This window comes from Leguminivora glycinivorella, chromosome 10 (assembly GCF_023078275.1).
Source record: "Leguminivora glycinivorella isolate SPB_JAAS2020 chromosome 10, LegGlyc_1.1, whole genome shotgun sequence".
NCBI classification, from domain to species: domain Eukaryota; kingdom Metazoa; phylum Arthropoda; class Insecta; order Lepidoptera; family Tortricidae; genus Leguminivora; species Leguminivora glycinivorella.
Genome location: NC_062980.1, coordinates 8,684,163 through 8,700,808, shown reverse-complemented (window position 1 = coordinate 8,700,808; position 16,646 = coordinate 8,684,163). Strand labels below are relative to the sequence as shown.

Genomic DNA, 16,646 nt, shown 5'->3' with positions numbered 1-16,646 from the left:
AGGAAAAACATAAAATTTATTTATTATAGAAAAAAAAGTTTTTGAATCTTTTTTCGCGAAAATGCCTGTTCATGGCAAAGTGACGAGGGTCCTATAGCCAAGACAATTCTGACTGTAGCAAAGAATATAATAATCACTAGGAGAAGAACGCCAACTCTACAAAAAAAAACAGGCCAAGTGCGAGTCGGACTCTCCCACCGAGGGTTCCGTACAAACTTTCTTTCAAACTACCTAGTTAAAATAATTTCATGTTTTCATATAACTCTAATGAAAGACAAAAGTATAGGTACTAATGAGCATTATTGTTTATAGCGCCATCTCTCGGTGACTTCGCTTATTTTTTTCGCGACCTGTAGGGCAATCATGGTCGCGCGATAGATGATAAATAATCGGGCCGTCCCTATCGAACTTACAAATAGTGCGATAGGGACGGCCTGCTATTTTATCATTTATCGCGCGACCATACTTGCCTACCTGCTGTACTTAAAAAGTTAACGTAATTTTATGTAGGTAAGATTAAAAATTACCGATGAAATGTACTATATTTATATTTCCTATTTCCGTTAATTTTAGTATTAGATGTAAACAAAAAACAATATACTTATCTAAAAGAATAATAAGGAGAAAAATCCTCCTATTGGGTAACCGTATTTACCATGAACTTGTATTTTGGTGGGGTTCAATATAAGTATATAAATTGTCGCATCCCATAAAAAAACTGTCGATAAAGCATTATATCGAACACGAGAGAAAACCAAAACCTAATAATCATCGGTTTTTCTAGTCATAAATCTGCGCATCCACACACCCTGGGCCCGTATATGGTCGCACAGTGCGGCTTCTTCTTCTTCAACCTAGCGTTTTCCCGGCCTAGCGCCAGGGTCCGCTTTCCTACTCAGTCTTCTCCACTTTGCCCGGTCTTCAGCATACTTAGACGTGAGATTGTTCTCTTGTATGTCCGCTCCCACGACGTCCAGCCAGCGCTTCTTTGGGCTACCGGGGCCGCGTGACTTAGAGCCTTGGACAGCGAGATTAAGGCATCTGTTTTCGATGTAGGCTTAGGAGGATTTTTCTCCCGCGGACGCGCGTTATCCTGCGAGCTAGCTGAGGACTGTTAAGGGTGCCTTTCCACCAGAGATGTGTTATGGATACTTCTGATATCCACAATCAGCTTAGTCGAACCCGTTCCTACTAGCGCTACGCTTTGTGAACAGTGAACATGATTGGTGGATATCAAACACTATCACGTTGCGCATCTCTAGTGGAAAGGTACCCTAAAGGGCCAGCAACGCGCATGTGGAGGCTCTAGATTGGCAGGCGTCATAGGCTACCGTAACTGCTAATCACCAGGCGGATCGTACCCGTATTTACCATGGTGTGGGACATATGAAAAAAATTACATTGCTGAAATTTATGTTTTAATTACTTCCTTTCATCAAATTTATGATTTTTATCATTTTTTAATTTAACCAAAATAGTGAAAAATATTTATATTTTTGCTAAACATCAACGCTGTAAAAAAATTTGCCGCCTAATTCCCCATAAGTTGATACCAGAGACGATTTTTAAATTTTAGGATTTTTTTTCCACAGTAATTTTTCATACAACTTTTGGCGGTCGAAAAAACGCATTTTGCATAATAGTATTTTATGCAACAGGCGTTTAAAGGAGGTCAAAAAAGACGAGTGGCGTGGGTAACAATTTGAGGCGAAGCCGAAAATTGTTATTGAGACGCCACGAGTATTTTTTGACTCAGTTAAACACCGTTGCATACAATACTTTTTCTACGACCATGCACTTAGTTTTTAATCGTTTTCTTGAATAACTTTCGTGAAATTCACACTGTTTCCTGTATTTTGACTCAAAGGTTTGCACTGTCAGCTCGGCTGCCCAAAGCCTTCCCGCGCACGCCCGCAGTGTCGTTATAAGGCGTTGCCATGGTTACAGAGCCAAACAATGCGTTTTCAGTTTTTTCGATACTGCGCGCATGCGCGGAAAGCCGGCGGACGCTGGCTTTGGGGAATAGACCTTTATGTAGGGTTTTAAAGATCTGTGCACGACCCTGTAAATGACGAATAACAGTTCGGGAGTAGAAAAATATATTTTACTATATTTTTAGTATGTCAAAAAGACACACACAAAGAACTAAAAAAAACAAACTTCGGTTCTGTGGGAATTATTATGACCCCCCCCATACAAATTCTCATTCCACTCCTCTACTAGTACCCAAGACTTGAATATAAAGTATAACATTTTATGTGAGTATTAATTCGTTTGAATCCATTGGTAACCCTATCACGGGACGCCGCGCACGTGCGGCTCGTTTCTTTGTAAGAATTTTGTAGGTATTTAAAAGGCGGCATTTCGTGAATATCAAAGCAGTGGGCCTTCTGTACTTGTACTATTATATATTCTGTGGTTATAGCGTGTGGCCTGAGTAAAGCACCACAGCTGGGACAGATGGCGCGCCCGTGTGTTGTTCTCGTTAAGCTGAGTTTAGACCAGCAAGTTATTGCTGCAAGTTTTGAGACCACAGAGAACCTCCTATAGAGTGCCAATATTGTAAATTTTGTGCGCGCTACAAATCACCAGTGCTTGGGGCGCGAGGAGCGGGAGGGGAATGTGTTTAGTGCGCTGCGATTGGTCGTTTCAAGGACGGCAGGAAGTCGCGCCAGATGAAAAGGGAGTCGCGTAAGTAACCAGTGTAAGTTGACCTATGCCGGCTCTGAATAAATTATAAATATGACTTATTTGTGGAATGTAATACCCAGCCGCGTAGCGTCTATGATTGCCGCCCGGGGCCAATCACCAATTTTGCCGATATGCCGCCCCTCTTATGATCAACATATGTAGATTATTTGGTCATTATAAGTGCGAGTTGTGCTATCGTTGTAAGGGCTCCGTACACCACAAGAAGGGGCTTCGTTTTTTGAAGGCACTTAAATCATTTTTGAGAATAATTTAGGTAGATTTCAAGAGATTTGGTAACTCCTTTCAGCGGCAGAGAGTGAAATTTGAGTTTTCTTTCTTTTAAGTCTGACTTACGCTTGACTGTAGATTTATAATAGGCTTTCCTGTGTAATCCATAGATTGAAGGGTTTCTCGTGTATTTTTTCTGTGAATTTTTTACCTATTTTCTTAAATTACTTAAAAATTACTTGACTTATAATTATTTGAGAAAATATTTTTGAAATACTTATAAAAAGCTTTTTCATTTGATATGTAACACAATAGAGTTTAAAAAACTTTAATTTTTAATTTTCATTTTTACCAACCAAAAGTGACCCCTACAATTAAATTTTCTTAATTTAAATTGCTTGTCCGTCCTTGGGTCACCGGACATATGTGTGCCAAATTTCAAGTTAATCGGTTCAGTAGTTTTGGAGAAAATTGGCTGTGACAGACGGACAGACAGACGCACGAGTGATCCTATAGGGATCCGTTTTTCCTTTTTGAGGTAATCCAAACCAATAGCTTTTGTCTTTTGTTCCTACTAAAGAAGACGGTCAACCAAATCTTGGTACTAACAAACGGCAAATTTAAAAATAGACTGCTCAGCGGCTAGTTAATTTCTTGAAACGCGTGCCTTCCTAAACCTTGGCGTTGGCGGAATCATCGACGAACCATATTCTAACACTTCAAAAAAATATTGAAAATATAGGGGCGAAGGTTAAATTCTCATAGAAAATTTAAATTTCGCGCCTTTTTAGGGTTCCTTACCAAAAAGGTACAAATAAAAGGCCCTTATATGGTGCGACTCTGTCCGTCTGTCTGTCTGTCTGTCACACTATTTAATATCTCGAGAACGTTAATCTCTACAAATTGAAAGTATATTTTTTTAAATGTATTAATATTAATTACAGAAAATGGCCAAAATAAAAGGGGGAAAACTATAAATTTCAAATTTACTCGAGCAAGTGGGGTATCGTTAGAAAAAACTCAAACTATACATATCAAAACTATTTTTTTCATAATTTTTTTGTTGTGAAAAAAAAAATGTTTTTGAAAAAAAATGAACTTTTTTTTTACTTTATAAAAAATCCTTCCAGATTTACATTTTCAATTTGAACACTCTTGCGGGTGTTTATTGTACCTGTATTTTTTACAGAATAAAAATGAAAGTTTTTGCTTTCAAAGAGAGGAAAAATGGTTAAAATCGGTTCTAAACAATTTATCCCATAAAAATCATCCTCCATATAGCTCGCACACATTATTTACTTAATTTGCCGAAAGATATCGCTGTACGTTGAACGCTCATTTCCTACGTCGCATTTATCCTGATATAATGAGGTCGCTTCAGGAGCGTCCTTACATGTCGTAAACTATTGAAGTCGAGTTGTGATTTTCTTTGGACGTTGTCTAACAATAAAATTGTATATATTCAAATATTACTTATGTGGGAATTGTCTTGAGGGATTTAGTCAAGTTTGTAGTTATATGAATAACATTTGATGATTCAACTATTGAAAGTTTGTACGGAACCCTCGGTGGGCGAGTCCGACTCGCACTTGGCCGGTTTTTTTAGTGCTAAAATTTGGTTGACCGTCTAATATTACTCGGTGGCCTTAGCACAAAGCTAAAGTATTATTGTTTACTTACTCACATAACATACGAGAAATATTTCAAACTTGGAACAAAACTATTCAACATTCAATTCAAATTCAAAAATACTTAAAATAGACACTTACCCAATTTGACAATAAGTGAATTGAATATCAATCCACAAATCAAATGTAATATTTTCCTATTATAATTAAACTTAGCACTAATTGCAGTTTTTAAAATCGAAACTTCGGAACAAAATGACGAATTTTGTTTGCTCAACTCAAGTATTCATCTGTCGTAAGTACAAAAATGTAAAACTCCATTCATTACAAAGTAAGGCTTAACAGTATGACGATAAGGTGTTTTATCGTGTAATAATATAGCTGCCATACTTTTTCGAACATTCGCCTATAGATCGTGGAAGCTCGGCGGCTGCTCGGCAGCGTGCGGCCGCTCGCGCCCCGCCCCGCGTCCCTCGCAGCCGCCGTGGTGCATTCGGCGCCAGCACAAAACAGAGAATTGGCGCGTTTCTCAGCGCGATTTGAAAAATGTTGGTCTCATAATTAACAATTTTATTTATTAGGTTCCGTAACAAAAAGATACAAAGGAACACTTATGGTGCGACTCTGTCTCTATGTATGTTACTTATAATTTTTAATTGCCGATTTTGCCGCCCCCTGTCATGTGCCGCCCGGGGCATGCCCCCCCCCCCCGGTTACCTTTCCACACCCCCCCTCGCTACGCCACTGATGGCAAAAAATGTGATTCCGCTGTCCCCTGTCTTTGGAACTCACTGACAATGACATTTGGGCCGCTAAACATGGTACAATAGGGACTGAGCTCACACTTGTTTGCCATACTAAATTGAACTTTATCACCGGTGCAGAAAGGCGTTCTTGTCAGACTAGTAAAAGTTTTTGGCTTAACAACTCAATCTAGCTTAATATATATAAATCTATGGCATAGAACAACATGTCGGGTCCCTATATATAGATCTAAGGTTTTATTTGAAAATTGAAATGGTCATACAATGCCAAAAATTGTAAGTATTTGCAATATTACTTTCTATTATAGTAAAACATATATTTTTTAAGGATTATAATATATAGACGTATGTTTTTTCATAGCCAAATCTGGTCTGCTTTGGCAAACATTGCCATCATTGCGGTAAATGGATGGAGCGAAGAGCTTTGAGGAAAGATTGTAAGTATTCCACAGACCAACCCCTATAGACATCTATTACAAGACGACTCGCGGTCGCCAGCCTTCCTAGTATTTGCACTGATATAAGCGCGGGCGCTCGCCGTGCCCGATCAGTATCGATCAAGTAACAAACCCGAAAGCAGCGCGTGTTTTTCGCACAAAAAAATTGGAAAAGGGTATTTTGATGCCTTAAAGATGTCCACCTGTAGTGTGAAATGGTGTGGAAAGGTAACAAGAAGCTCAAATTTAAAAACAGACGGCATTACATTCCACAAATAAGTCATATTTATAATTTATTCAGAGCCGGCATAGGTCAACTTACATTGGCCACTTACGCGTCAGTAGAGGGACAGTCATACTTCTGTCCCTTTTCATCTGGCGCGACTGCCCGCCGTCCTTGAAACGGCCAATCACAGCGCGCTTAACACATTCCCCGCCCGCTCCTCGCACCCCAAACACTGGTGACTCGTATCGCGATCCAAATATACAAGACTGCCACTCTATAGGAGGTTCTCTGTGATTCTGTGAAGTATTCACTTCTGATAATTGTGTTAAAGGTTTTTTATCTATCTACTCACACCAGTATTCCCAAAAGTTATTGGCAAGTCACTAGAAAGAGTGCAGAGGAAGTTCTGTAGGCACATTTACAAACGACTGTACGGATATTACCCATATATGTATCCATCTCTATTCGTAACAGGAATGGTTGGTCTTCAAACTCTAGAAACCAGACGGAAACTGCTGCATATTATGCATGCATGGTTATGTGTATTTCCATTGTCCAGATTCCCGTCCGCGGTCGATTTACGACGGACGTCCGCGTAGTATGTTCCTAGCTTTATTCACTTCGTGTAAACACGCCTTTAAAAAATAGAGTTCTCGGGAACTGTCAAATAACATGCATTTTGAAACCAAGACCTAAATAATTTCTAAAAATTACTTTATAACAATTAAAATCTAAACAAAGATATATAAAATATACATTTAACATAACTTAGTAAGTTTCTTGATTTGGGGTATTAGATATTTTAATTTTTTATACCTATTCATAATAGCATAATCTTTCTGCATGGGGTTTCTGATCACTCCTTACATTTGACATTCGTTTTAGTTCGGGTAATTTCCCCTCTTGAAATAAATGTTCATGTATTTTACTGTGTGCGCCGCTATGCAGCAAATTTTTACTGATAGTATTACTCCAAAGGAAGTTTAATCTGAATATTATCACTTTTATCATTTGGTGTCTGTGTGTGCAGTAGTGCAGTATACAAGTGTGTGTGTGGATTGAGTGAGCACCTTCCGAAAATAAAAAAAAATATGCTGATCATTTAGTAAAAGTTCTAAAACAATTGTAAAACGAATCTCTGAATTTGTAAAAAGATAAATCAAAAGATACAGCCATTAACATGTGCTCACTCAGTTCTCACAAACTACCAACGAAAACAGTGAATATATTCATTTAACATATAATATTTATATACTAACATTTAGTAAAAAATAGGCCAACCTACCTCTATAAATATTAGATCACCTAGTGACGTATTAAATTTTTTACAAATAGTTTCTTATGCTCACTCAATCCACACACTTTTGAAAAGCTGAATTTTGATGAAAAACATAAGATTTAGACCGCTATTATATGTGTATAGTTTAGTAAAAGTGAAATGGGAATTTGTAAAATACAAAACGAACCACTAACGTGTCAGGTTTTTTATAATAAATTTTTGTAAGTGCTCACTCAGTCCACACGTTTTGAGAAAGTTAAAAATGTAAATATCTTACGATTTGTAGCACCTAAGACACTCGAAAGTACTTCAACATTTAGTAAAAATTTTTACTAAATATCCACCATCTAATATTTTATATTCGTTGTCTAGTTTTAAAGATATTCAGACATAACTTTTCTCATACAAATGTATCAAGTAGGGTGACCACACTATGTCGGCTCCTGATTTTCCCCACCTTCCCATTGTCATATTGAGATTGGGGAGTTTCGTTCGTTTAATTTTGATAATATTAAACTAATACCATATTAATTATCCATCTGCAAACTGTTTTTAGGTTATGTTCTTGGCCTAGTGATGATGTGTATTGTGTAATTTTTATCGACGTCAGGATAATAACCATATCGACATGCATGCATTAAAAAGGACATGAATGATAATTGGTAAGAAACAAAGAATATAATACTTCACTAGTAAGAAACCAGAACCTGGTAATCTAATCGCGCTAACAGATGAGCGTACCGGATTTGTAAGTGGGAGCGAGAAATAGTTATTCTTTTCTCGCTCCCACTTACAAATCCGGTAAACTATTATCAAAATTGAACGAAACTCCCCAATCTCAATATGACAATGGGAAGGTGGGGAAAATCAGGAGCCGACATAGTGTGGTCACCCTGCTTGATACATTTGTATGAGAAAAGTTATGTCTGAATATCTTTAAAACCAGACAACGAATATAAAATATTAGATGGTGGATATTTAGTAAAAATTTTTACTAAATGTTGAAGTACTTTCGAGTGTCTTAGGTGCTACAAATCGTAAGATATTTACATTTTTAACTTTCTCAAAACGTGTGGACTGAGTGAGCACTTACAAAAATTTATTATAAAAAAACCTGACACGTTAGTGGTTCGTTTTGTATTTTACAAATTCCCATTTCACTTTTACTAAACTATACACATATAATAGCCGTCTAAATCTTATGTTTTTTATCAAAATTCGGCTTTTCAAAAGTGTGTGGATTGAGTGAGCATAAGAAACTATTTGTAAAAAATTTAATACGTCACTAGGTGATCTAATATTTATAGAGGTAGGTTGGCCTATTTTTTACTAAATGTTAGTATATAAATATTATATGTTAAATGAATATATTCACTGTTTTCGTTGGTAGTTTGTGAGAACTGAGTGAGCACATGTTAATGGCTGTATCTTTTGATTTATCTTTTTACAAATTCAGAGATTCGTTTTACAATTGTTTTAGAACTTTTACTAAATGATCAGCATATTTTTTTTTATTTTCGGAAGGTGCTCACTCAATCCACACACACACAGTATACAATACTGGTAGTGTATCAATCAAGAAATTACGTTGTAGTTTCAACCAAACACTTCGTACAACATGAGTCTCTCAGGTAAATATACATTTTGTTGATGTTTGATACAGTTAACTTACAATTTATTGTGGTACTTAAGCAACAATTATTATTCTAGATCCATCAGACGATGAGTCCAGCAGCGATGAGAGTTCCGTTCCGGCAAAGCGGCCTAGAGCGGATACATACGGTGCATCTTCTACAACTTCCCAGGGATCAAGTTAGTAGATGATATTACTTACTGAACATATAGTTACATATACTGTAGAAATTGTTTGGATAGAAGTAATTAAACTTAACTGGAATTGCATTTATGTAGCTAATTAATTTTCATATCTTTATCTTTCAGTTCTTCAAGAAGAATCTGATGATGAACCAGCCGATGGGGCACGCACCGGCTTCGGGACTAATATACCCAACAGTTCAAATAAAAGTTTAAGTTACATAGAACAGAGCCCTCATAATGATATAAGGCTGAGCCGCAGTAGCCTCAGTGAAAATTGTTCTTCTCCAAGTGACCATTATGATGATTACCGAACCAGTTTTGATGAGGAGGCTGAGGACGGTTCACGTCGAGCTAGTTTCCAGGATACTGACAATGTTGCTAAAAATTCAAACTCTTCCAATCCATCCCATAATTCTAAGGGAGGGTTTTCTGACAAAATCAAACACATGATGAATAACATGGGATATAAAGCAGGAAAGGGTTTGGGTAAGTTTGAGCATGGTCGCACGGAACCTGTGGAAGCATCAACTCAGAAAGGCAGGAGGGGCTTGGGTCTGAAGTCATCTACTGTGGGCAGTGTTCCGAGAGATTTTAAATGGTCACCAGATGATGCTAAACCTGAAGCAAAAGAAAAAGTGGTAAGATTCCTTAGTTTTTCAACTGAACATTGTAATTAAGAAATGGGATTGTAGACTAATCAATTTAACTAATGTTAAATAATATTTTTTTCTAGATATGGATGCCTCCGGGAGCAGAACCATTGTCTGGTGATTTATTGGAAGAATGGCTTCAAAAAGGACCTAAAAAACTTACTATTGAGGACGAAACTGAATTTGTAGATCCCCAAATATTAGCTGGTGTCCTGAATGCAAAGGTATAAAAATTAATTACAATGTGATTTTATGTTAATGCATATTTGTGATAGCCTTCTCAAAATAAAATACAACTTCACAGACAATATTTGATACATTGGATGATGAAGATCTCAGAAATGCAAGATTTCGCAGCAATCCTTATGAAACTATAGGTTCAGTTATATTTTTGAATAGAGCTGCTGTAAAAATGGCTAACATAGATGCTCTTTTTGACTTTATGTTTACTGAACCTAAGACTCAAACAGGAAAACCAGCTCTAGACAGGGAGTTGTTATATTTTGCTGATGTCTGTGCTGGCCCTGGAGGTTTCTCAGAATATGTTCTGTACAGAAAAGGGTGGAAGGCTAAAGGTCAGTTGAAATCACTTTTTTTTTCTTGTACTTGAACTTATTTCGTATGATTGACTGATCAGAACTTTGTAACTGTATGTCTTTCATTTATAACTTTTTTCCTAATGATATGTTGTTTTGCAGGATTTGGTTTCACTCTAAAAGGTGGTAATGACTTCAAGTTGTCAGACTTTCATGCTGGTACACCTGAGACCTTCAATCCTTATTATGGAGTGGAAAATGATGGTAATGTTTTCAATCCTGAAAATTTAACAGCACTGAAAGACTATGTGCTGAAACAAACTGATGACAAAGGAGTCCACTTTCTAATGGCTGATGGTGTAAGTAGTAAAATAAATATGTAATACTTTTTAGATATTAAATTTAAATATGAATATTTCCTAACTCTTGAGTAAAACTTAAAAATAAAGTTTATTCTTGGTCAGCCCACATAATCTTACGTCCTTATCCTTATTCATAAATGTTCTCTAAAGTTATCAAGCCGATAAAGTTTGTCTGTACCTTTTTATCACACCCATATGTCAAAAAGGGACAAACAAACTTTATTGGCTTGATAACTCTACTGAGCGTTTATAAATAGTTACCCCCTTATTCATAAACGTACACAAAAGTTATCAAGCCGATAAAGTTCGTTTGTCCCTTTCTATCACACCAATACGTCGGAAAGGGACAAACAAACTTTATCGGCTTGATAACTTTTGTGTACGTTTATGAATAAGGGGGTTAGTCTTTAATTGTGTCTAATTGTTACAGGGGTTTTCAGTGGAAGGCCAAGAGAATATTCAAGAAATCTTGTCCAAGCAGCTATATCTATGTCAGTGTCTTGCGGCATTGATGCTTGTAAGAACCGGTGGCCATTTTGTTGTTAAACTATTTGATGTGTTTACACCCTTTAGTGTGGGTTTGATTTACATTATGTACAGATGTTTTGATAAAGGTTTGTAATATCATATTATTTTTTGTCCTAGGCATAGTCCTTCTAGATATGAGAATCTAAACAAACAGTATATACTAATATTGTCTTATGAGGTTGCCCAAAACCAGGCAGTAGGCCAGAGTTACAAATAAGGATCATGTTTTCCAAAAATATTAAAATAAGAGTTAGCAGAGGAGAAATAGAAGACATAAGATATCATATCTGGGCAACCGAGCTTCGCTCGGTTCTGTTTCGTATCCTTGACATGTGTCGCCATCTAGTTCAAAAATGAATAGTACCTACATCGAGCGAAAGAATTCTCAGCCTTAACAACACAACTACTCCACACGAGATGGCGCGCATTTCGCCACAAAAACTCAAATAGTGTATTTTCTATTCATTTTAGCCTTGACCTGTGTCGCCATCTAGTGTTTGCAATAAATAGTACTTACATCGACCGAAAGAATTCTGTCTTAACAGTACAACTACTGCACACGAGATGGCGCGCGAAGAAAAACGCATGAAAACTCGAAAATTCGCGTTTTCCGGGACCTAAGGATAAGTTAGACCGATTTTTCACCCCCAAAAACCCCCATATAACAAATTTCTGCGAAATCGTTAGAGCGGTTTCCGAGATCGTCAGTGTAAATAAATATATATATAAATAAATAAATAAATAAATATACAAGAATTGCTCGTTTAAAAGTATAAGATAAGAAAAAGTTAAATAATCCAATGAAAATTTTCTAAATGTTTGAAGATACAATACATATCATCTTAATTGCACACCTCTATAAAAGACAAGACTTTGATCAGATAAACAAGTATCTTATATTTCGACGGCGAAGTAACAAGAACTCCTAAGTACAGTCAACTACAGAGATATGTATCCACTTTTTCACCTTATTGCATTGTAATAAGGTGAAAAAGTTATACATATCTTTGTAATCGACCTGTACTTAGGAGTTCTTGTTACTTCACCGTCGATTTGTCATAAATATAGACTGTAATGACTTGACGAATGAGTATCTTTATGTTTTAGTCGACCTCCCGTTATTTTGAATAAATCTAGATTCAAAATAATTGCATTCTTGTTGTAGTATGCATCCACAAACCTGTGACGTCACGACCAGCGAACTCCGAAAGATATCTAATCTGTCTATGGAAGCGTCTGGGCACGGAGTCAGCGGAGCAGCACCTGTATAACGTGAACTCCATCTTGTGGGACGGCCGTGACCGCGGCGGCGACGACGTGATGGACCTGGTGCCACTTAATATTTTACAGGAAGACACTGGATTCTATGAGTACATGTTTAAAAGTAATTGCCTGTAAGTTTTGACTGGTCGACATTGCATAAAATCCGATTTTTATTACTGAGCCCTTTCTTGGTAAGGGCCCATTTACAAGGTGTGAGATTTTGCATGCATGTTTCATTAGATTGGGGTATTTGATCGTACCGTCTAAATTAGCCCTTAAACAGGCAATACATGCTGGCATCCTGGGACTCTACTTAAATTTGTTTGAGGGTCTCAGGTGATGATTATGATAGCTTAGAGGTACTAGCGCCAAAAGTGCATTTTTTGCAAACTTATTCATAATACGAGATACCATGTATAATGCCTTTTTCTTTGTCTACAGCATTGGTGAAAAGCAAATTAAAAACTTGCTTAAAATAGCAGAGTTCAGTAAGAACAAAGAACTTAAGGAAACTTCGCAAGCTGAAATCAGAGAGGAGTGTTTAAGATTATGGAAAGTAAGTAAGTTAAACTTTGTGCTCATTTATGGTATTTGTATGTAAAAATATTGTACAGTCGCGTTCATCTACACACTTACACGAACATAAGTGTTCAAATGTAACAAAGTTCACATTAAAATTAGTTATAGGTAATACTAAAATGTCATGAAAGAGTAACACACTAAAGAAAAAAAAATATGCATCACGTAGCCAACACGCTAATATCTTTCGCTAGTTAAGCTCATGGCAAACGAAACTAGTCTCGAACAGACTAGTCTAGTATATCTCATATACGAGTCAAACTTTTAACTCTACTCACCCTAAGTGCGTTTTTACATTATCCGATCCGATATCGGATGTAGGACCAATGTCCTATACATTAAGGACGCCATCTTTGATTTTTCCTTTTGAATTCCTTCCGACACCCGATATCGGATCGGATAATGTGAAAACGCACTAAGTTCACAAATCCCTCAATCAAGGAAAAAAAATATGTGGCAATTCCAGTGTCTAAACTAACCTGTTATAAAATTCATAACTACAGAGATCATAAAATGGTCTAAGGTTCGATTTCTCTCCCCAGTTGCCTGACAAATTGCGGACACAGACCGAGAGGCTGGGCCCTGAAGAAACTCTCTCAAGTATTCTGGCCTTGATGAAGAAACGGCCAAAGGAGGCACACAGCTCGCACGCGTTCAAGAGTGCAGTGCTAAATAAACCTCCACATTTGTTGGAGGAGTCATCTGATCTAGATACTTTTAAGAATGTCTATGACTGGCATTTTTACTTTTTAAGCAATGGGAAAAATAGCCCGGACTTGAGGTTTTTTATAGGTAAGACTTACAAGACTTTAAAAAACTTCAGGTACTTTTGACTGTCCATGGTAATTTGAAGTATATTATATCAACTTTGCTACCCAGCAATATACCTACATATTTGAATCCAGGTTCAGCAGTGTCGAAATGAAACTGATTTTCTAGTTCACATTACCCCAAATTATGCTCCGCGGAAAGTACAGTCGCGTTCAGTTACTGGAACAAAAAGTCTGAACACGCTTTTATGCTCATTAGTCATTACATAGTATTAGGCCCACTTGCACCAACCACTTAACTCAGGGTTAGTGGGCTGTCAACTGTCAAATTCCATATAAAATGGTGGGTTTAACCCTCCATTTTCGTTAGTGCAAGTGACCCTTAGAGTCATGTTCAAATACTGTTCGCATAACCTTGCAGATGTTTGCAACTGTCGTCAAACAGCTGCTGTAAATAAAATAAAATTGATGTTACTCATTTACAGGCTGTGGAGGCAAACAAGTACATCAACTAGAAGGGACGGGATGGAAGAGCGTAGTTGATTTACATCTTACTTTGCCAGCTAAAACATTACTTTATGGAGAGGTAAGTTCATAAGGCAAGTCAACAGTTATACTAATTACTTCACTGTACAGTCAACTAATCTGAAGCCTAGGCCACTGTAGAACCCTTTCGCAGTAAAAGTCAAACTGATTTCTATAGCAAATAAAGCACGGTGTCAATACGACAGGGTTCTGGAGGGGCCTAGGATTTTAATGGGTTGACAGTACATCAACATAGATTTAAAATAGAGTTCAAATTTAGATAGCTCTTTAGCCTAAGGAGATTATTCGAGCCTGGCGAGGTGGCCTAGGGGTGATGGCGTTTGGCCCGGATTGCTAAAAGAAGCCGGTTCGAATCCGGTCTTCACCACTGGTGGTGCTCGTCATTTTTTCTTTAATATATGACATCTTATTTCGATTTTTTGAGATTATTCAAGTTTTTAAAGACAGAATGTTCTAATACCTAGAGTGTTAACAATACTTACATGTGTCCTAAGTGATTTTATTTTGATTAGATTGTGAAGGAGTACCGAGGACTGGGTAACAATCAGATGTTCAGCAAAGCTCTTCACGTGATCGATGCTTTGATGCTCGGAGGAACTGATATCTCATATTTACCTCTATCTGAAAGGTAACTTTTATATTCTTGTTTGTTTTCTTCTTCCTAAGGACAAAAATATTATAGGTAGGTACATAACAGTAGCTTTTCGTTTCCTTTGTCTCCTACATACGTGTGTTTCATGACCTCCATGGTAGTATTCAAACGCCTGTAGGGGCTGTAGGTGCACTATGTACAGATGTAATGCGAAAAGGGTTTCCTTCGTATTTTTCCGTAAATACATCTTGTACTGAGACTGACTGAAATAGCATGACACGTTCGTACGTTTCCGTAACAATACGAAGGCAAATCTTTTCGCACTTCATCTATACTAACTTACTTTGGTGAATGAGGTGCTAACAAAGTATTTAGTATTATTATGTTTCGCCAGATTTGTGATGCTTCTAATTCATAAGCTACATATGATTTCCTACCTTAATGAAGACAATAAGGTAGAGCTAAAGGGCCAAAGGGCTAAAGGGCCACTTGCACCAACGAAAATGGAGGGTTAACCCATCATTTTATATGGAATTTGACAATTGACAGGCCACTAACCCTGAGTTAAGTGGTTGGTGCAAGTGGGCGTAAAAAACACAATTTAAGTAATGGGGAGCTTAAGTTTTTTTTACGAATATGGGATATGATTATGACTTTTACGATAAAGTTCAAAATCTAATGTAAAAACACATTCTAGAATCCATCAGTGCGGCTTATTCTGCGCGGCACTTGACAAGCCCTACGATAAAAGCAACGCGCTGCCGATCAAATGCAAACGGCTGTTCAACATGGAGGACTTCCCGACCGTCATCAACAACCTGGAGTGCCGCGCCATGAAGCGGGTCCGGAGAGCCCTGACAATGGACATACCGGACCGGATCACTAATATGGAAATGTTCCATGTTGTTGGATCTGTGCTCTTCGTTAAAGAGATAAGAGGTGGGTATGATTTTAGGCGAATTTAAAAGCCTGATTTTGAAGAAAACTTACACAAATGGCAGACCCTTATACATACACAGGGTACACACCCTAGTTTACTTATTAACTTGTATAAACTGTATAAGATCGTTAAGTAAGATTTTTAGTTCTTAGTCATTAACCAATAAAATAACCCTTTACCATGTCCGTATTTCAGAACCATGGCAAGCGCACATTTCAAAAAAATGCGGCCGAAAATACTACTTCGGAATCGGCAAGGACAAAAAGCCTTTGAGCTTCTTCCATATCGTAGAAGAGGCAGGTCTGGACTTAGTCGAGGCTTACACGCAGCGCGTTATGTGGAACTGGGAGGAGGCAGCGTGCGCCATCTTTGAAGGACTGCCGCACAGAGGTCTCACTCGATCGCAGTTGGAGGGCTTCATAGAACATAAGACTAAAAGATGATTTAATAATGTAATTAAATATGAAGTTCCTGTACGCATGCTGTTTATCTTACATTTCCTATGGATTGGATATACACGACACGATATAGTGATGATATCGTATAGCTTCTTCAAGGGCGCAACGTCAACATTCGGTTTGCAACCAAGTTATATCAAACATATAAAACACAACTCTAGGAACGGTTTAGTACCGTTTGGTAGCCAAAATTTTGTAACCGGTTACAAACCGGGAATCCTGATTCCCATTTTGTAGTCGGTTACGTATGGGGCCAGAGTAGTACCGTTTGGTAACTAAGTTTTGTAACTGGCTACAAATTGGGAATCAAGATTCCCGGTTTGTAGCCGGTTACGTATTGGGCCAGCGTAC

The 16,646-nt window shown here is 37.5% G+C and overlaps 1 protein-coding gene and 1 long non-coding RNA gene across 2 annotated transcripts; both read left to right on the top strand.

Annotated features, from left to right (window-relative positions):
• The first annotated feature begins 5,510 nt into the window (after positions 1-5,510).
• Positions 5,511-6,480, top strand: LOC125230100. Its single transcript, XR_007177491.1, has 3 exons — positions 5,511-5,587; positions 5,673-5,748; positions 6,449-6,480. It is a non-coding gene; the product is annotated as an uncharacterized LOC125230100 (long non-coding RNA).
• A 358-nt stretch (positions 6,481-6,838) lies between these two features.
• On the top strand, positions 6,839-16,313 carry LOC125230563 (cap-specific mRNA (nucleoside-2'-O-)-methyltransferase 1). Its single transcript, XM_048135755.1, has 15 exons — positions 6,839-7,019; positions 8,812-8,884; positions 8,964-9,065; positions 9,195-9,709; positions 9,805-9,945; positions 10,026-10,296; positions 10,420-10,616; positions 11,050-11,233; positions 12,313-12,541; positions 12,852-12,966; positions 13,532-13,781; positions 14,245-14,345; positions 14,818-14,933; positions 15,595-15,836; positions 16,033-16,313. The coding sequence occupies exons 2-15, from the start codon at positions 8,872-8,874 to the stop codon at positions 16,278-16,280; spliced, it is 2,724 nt and encodes a 907-aa protein (XP_047991712.1). The 5' UTR covers positions 6,839-7,019; positions 8,812-8,871; the 3' UTR covers positions 16,281-16,313.
• Positions 16,314-16,646: the final 333 nt, after the last annotated feature.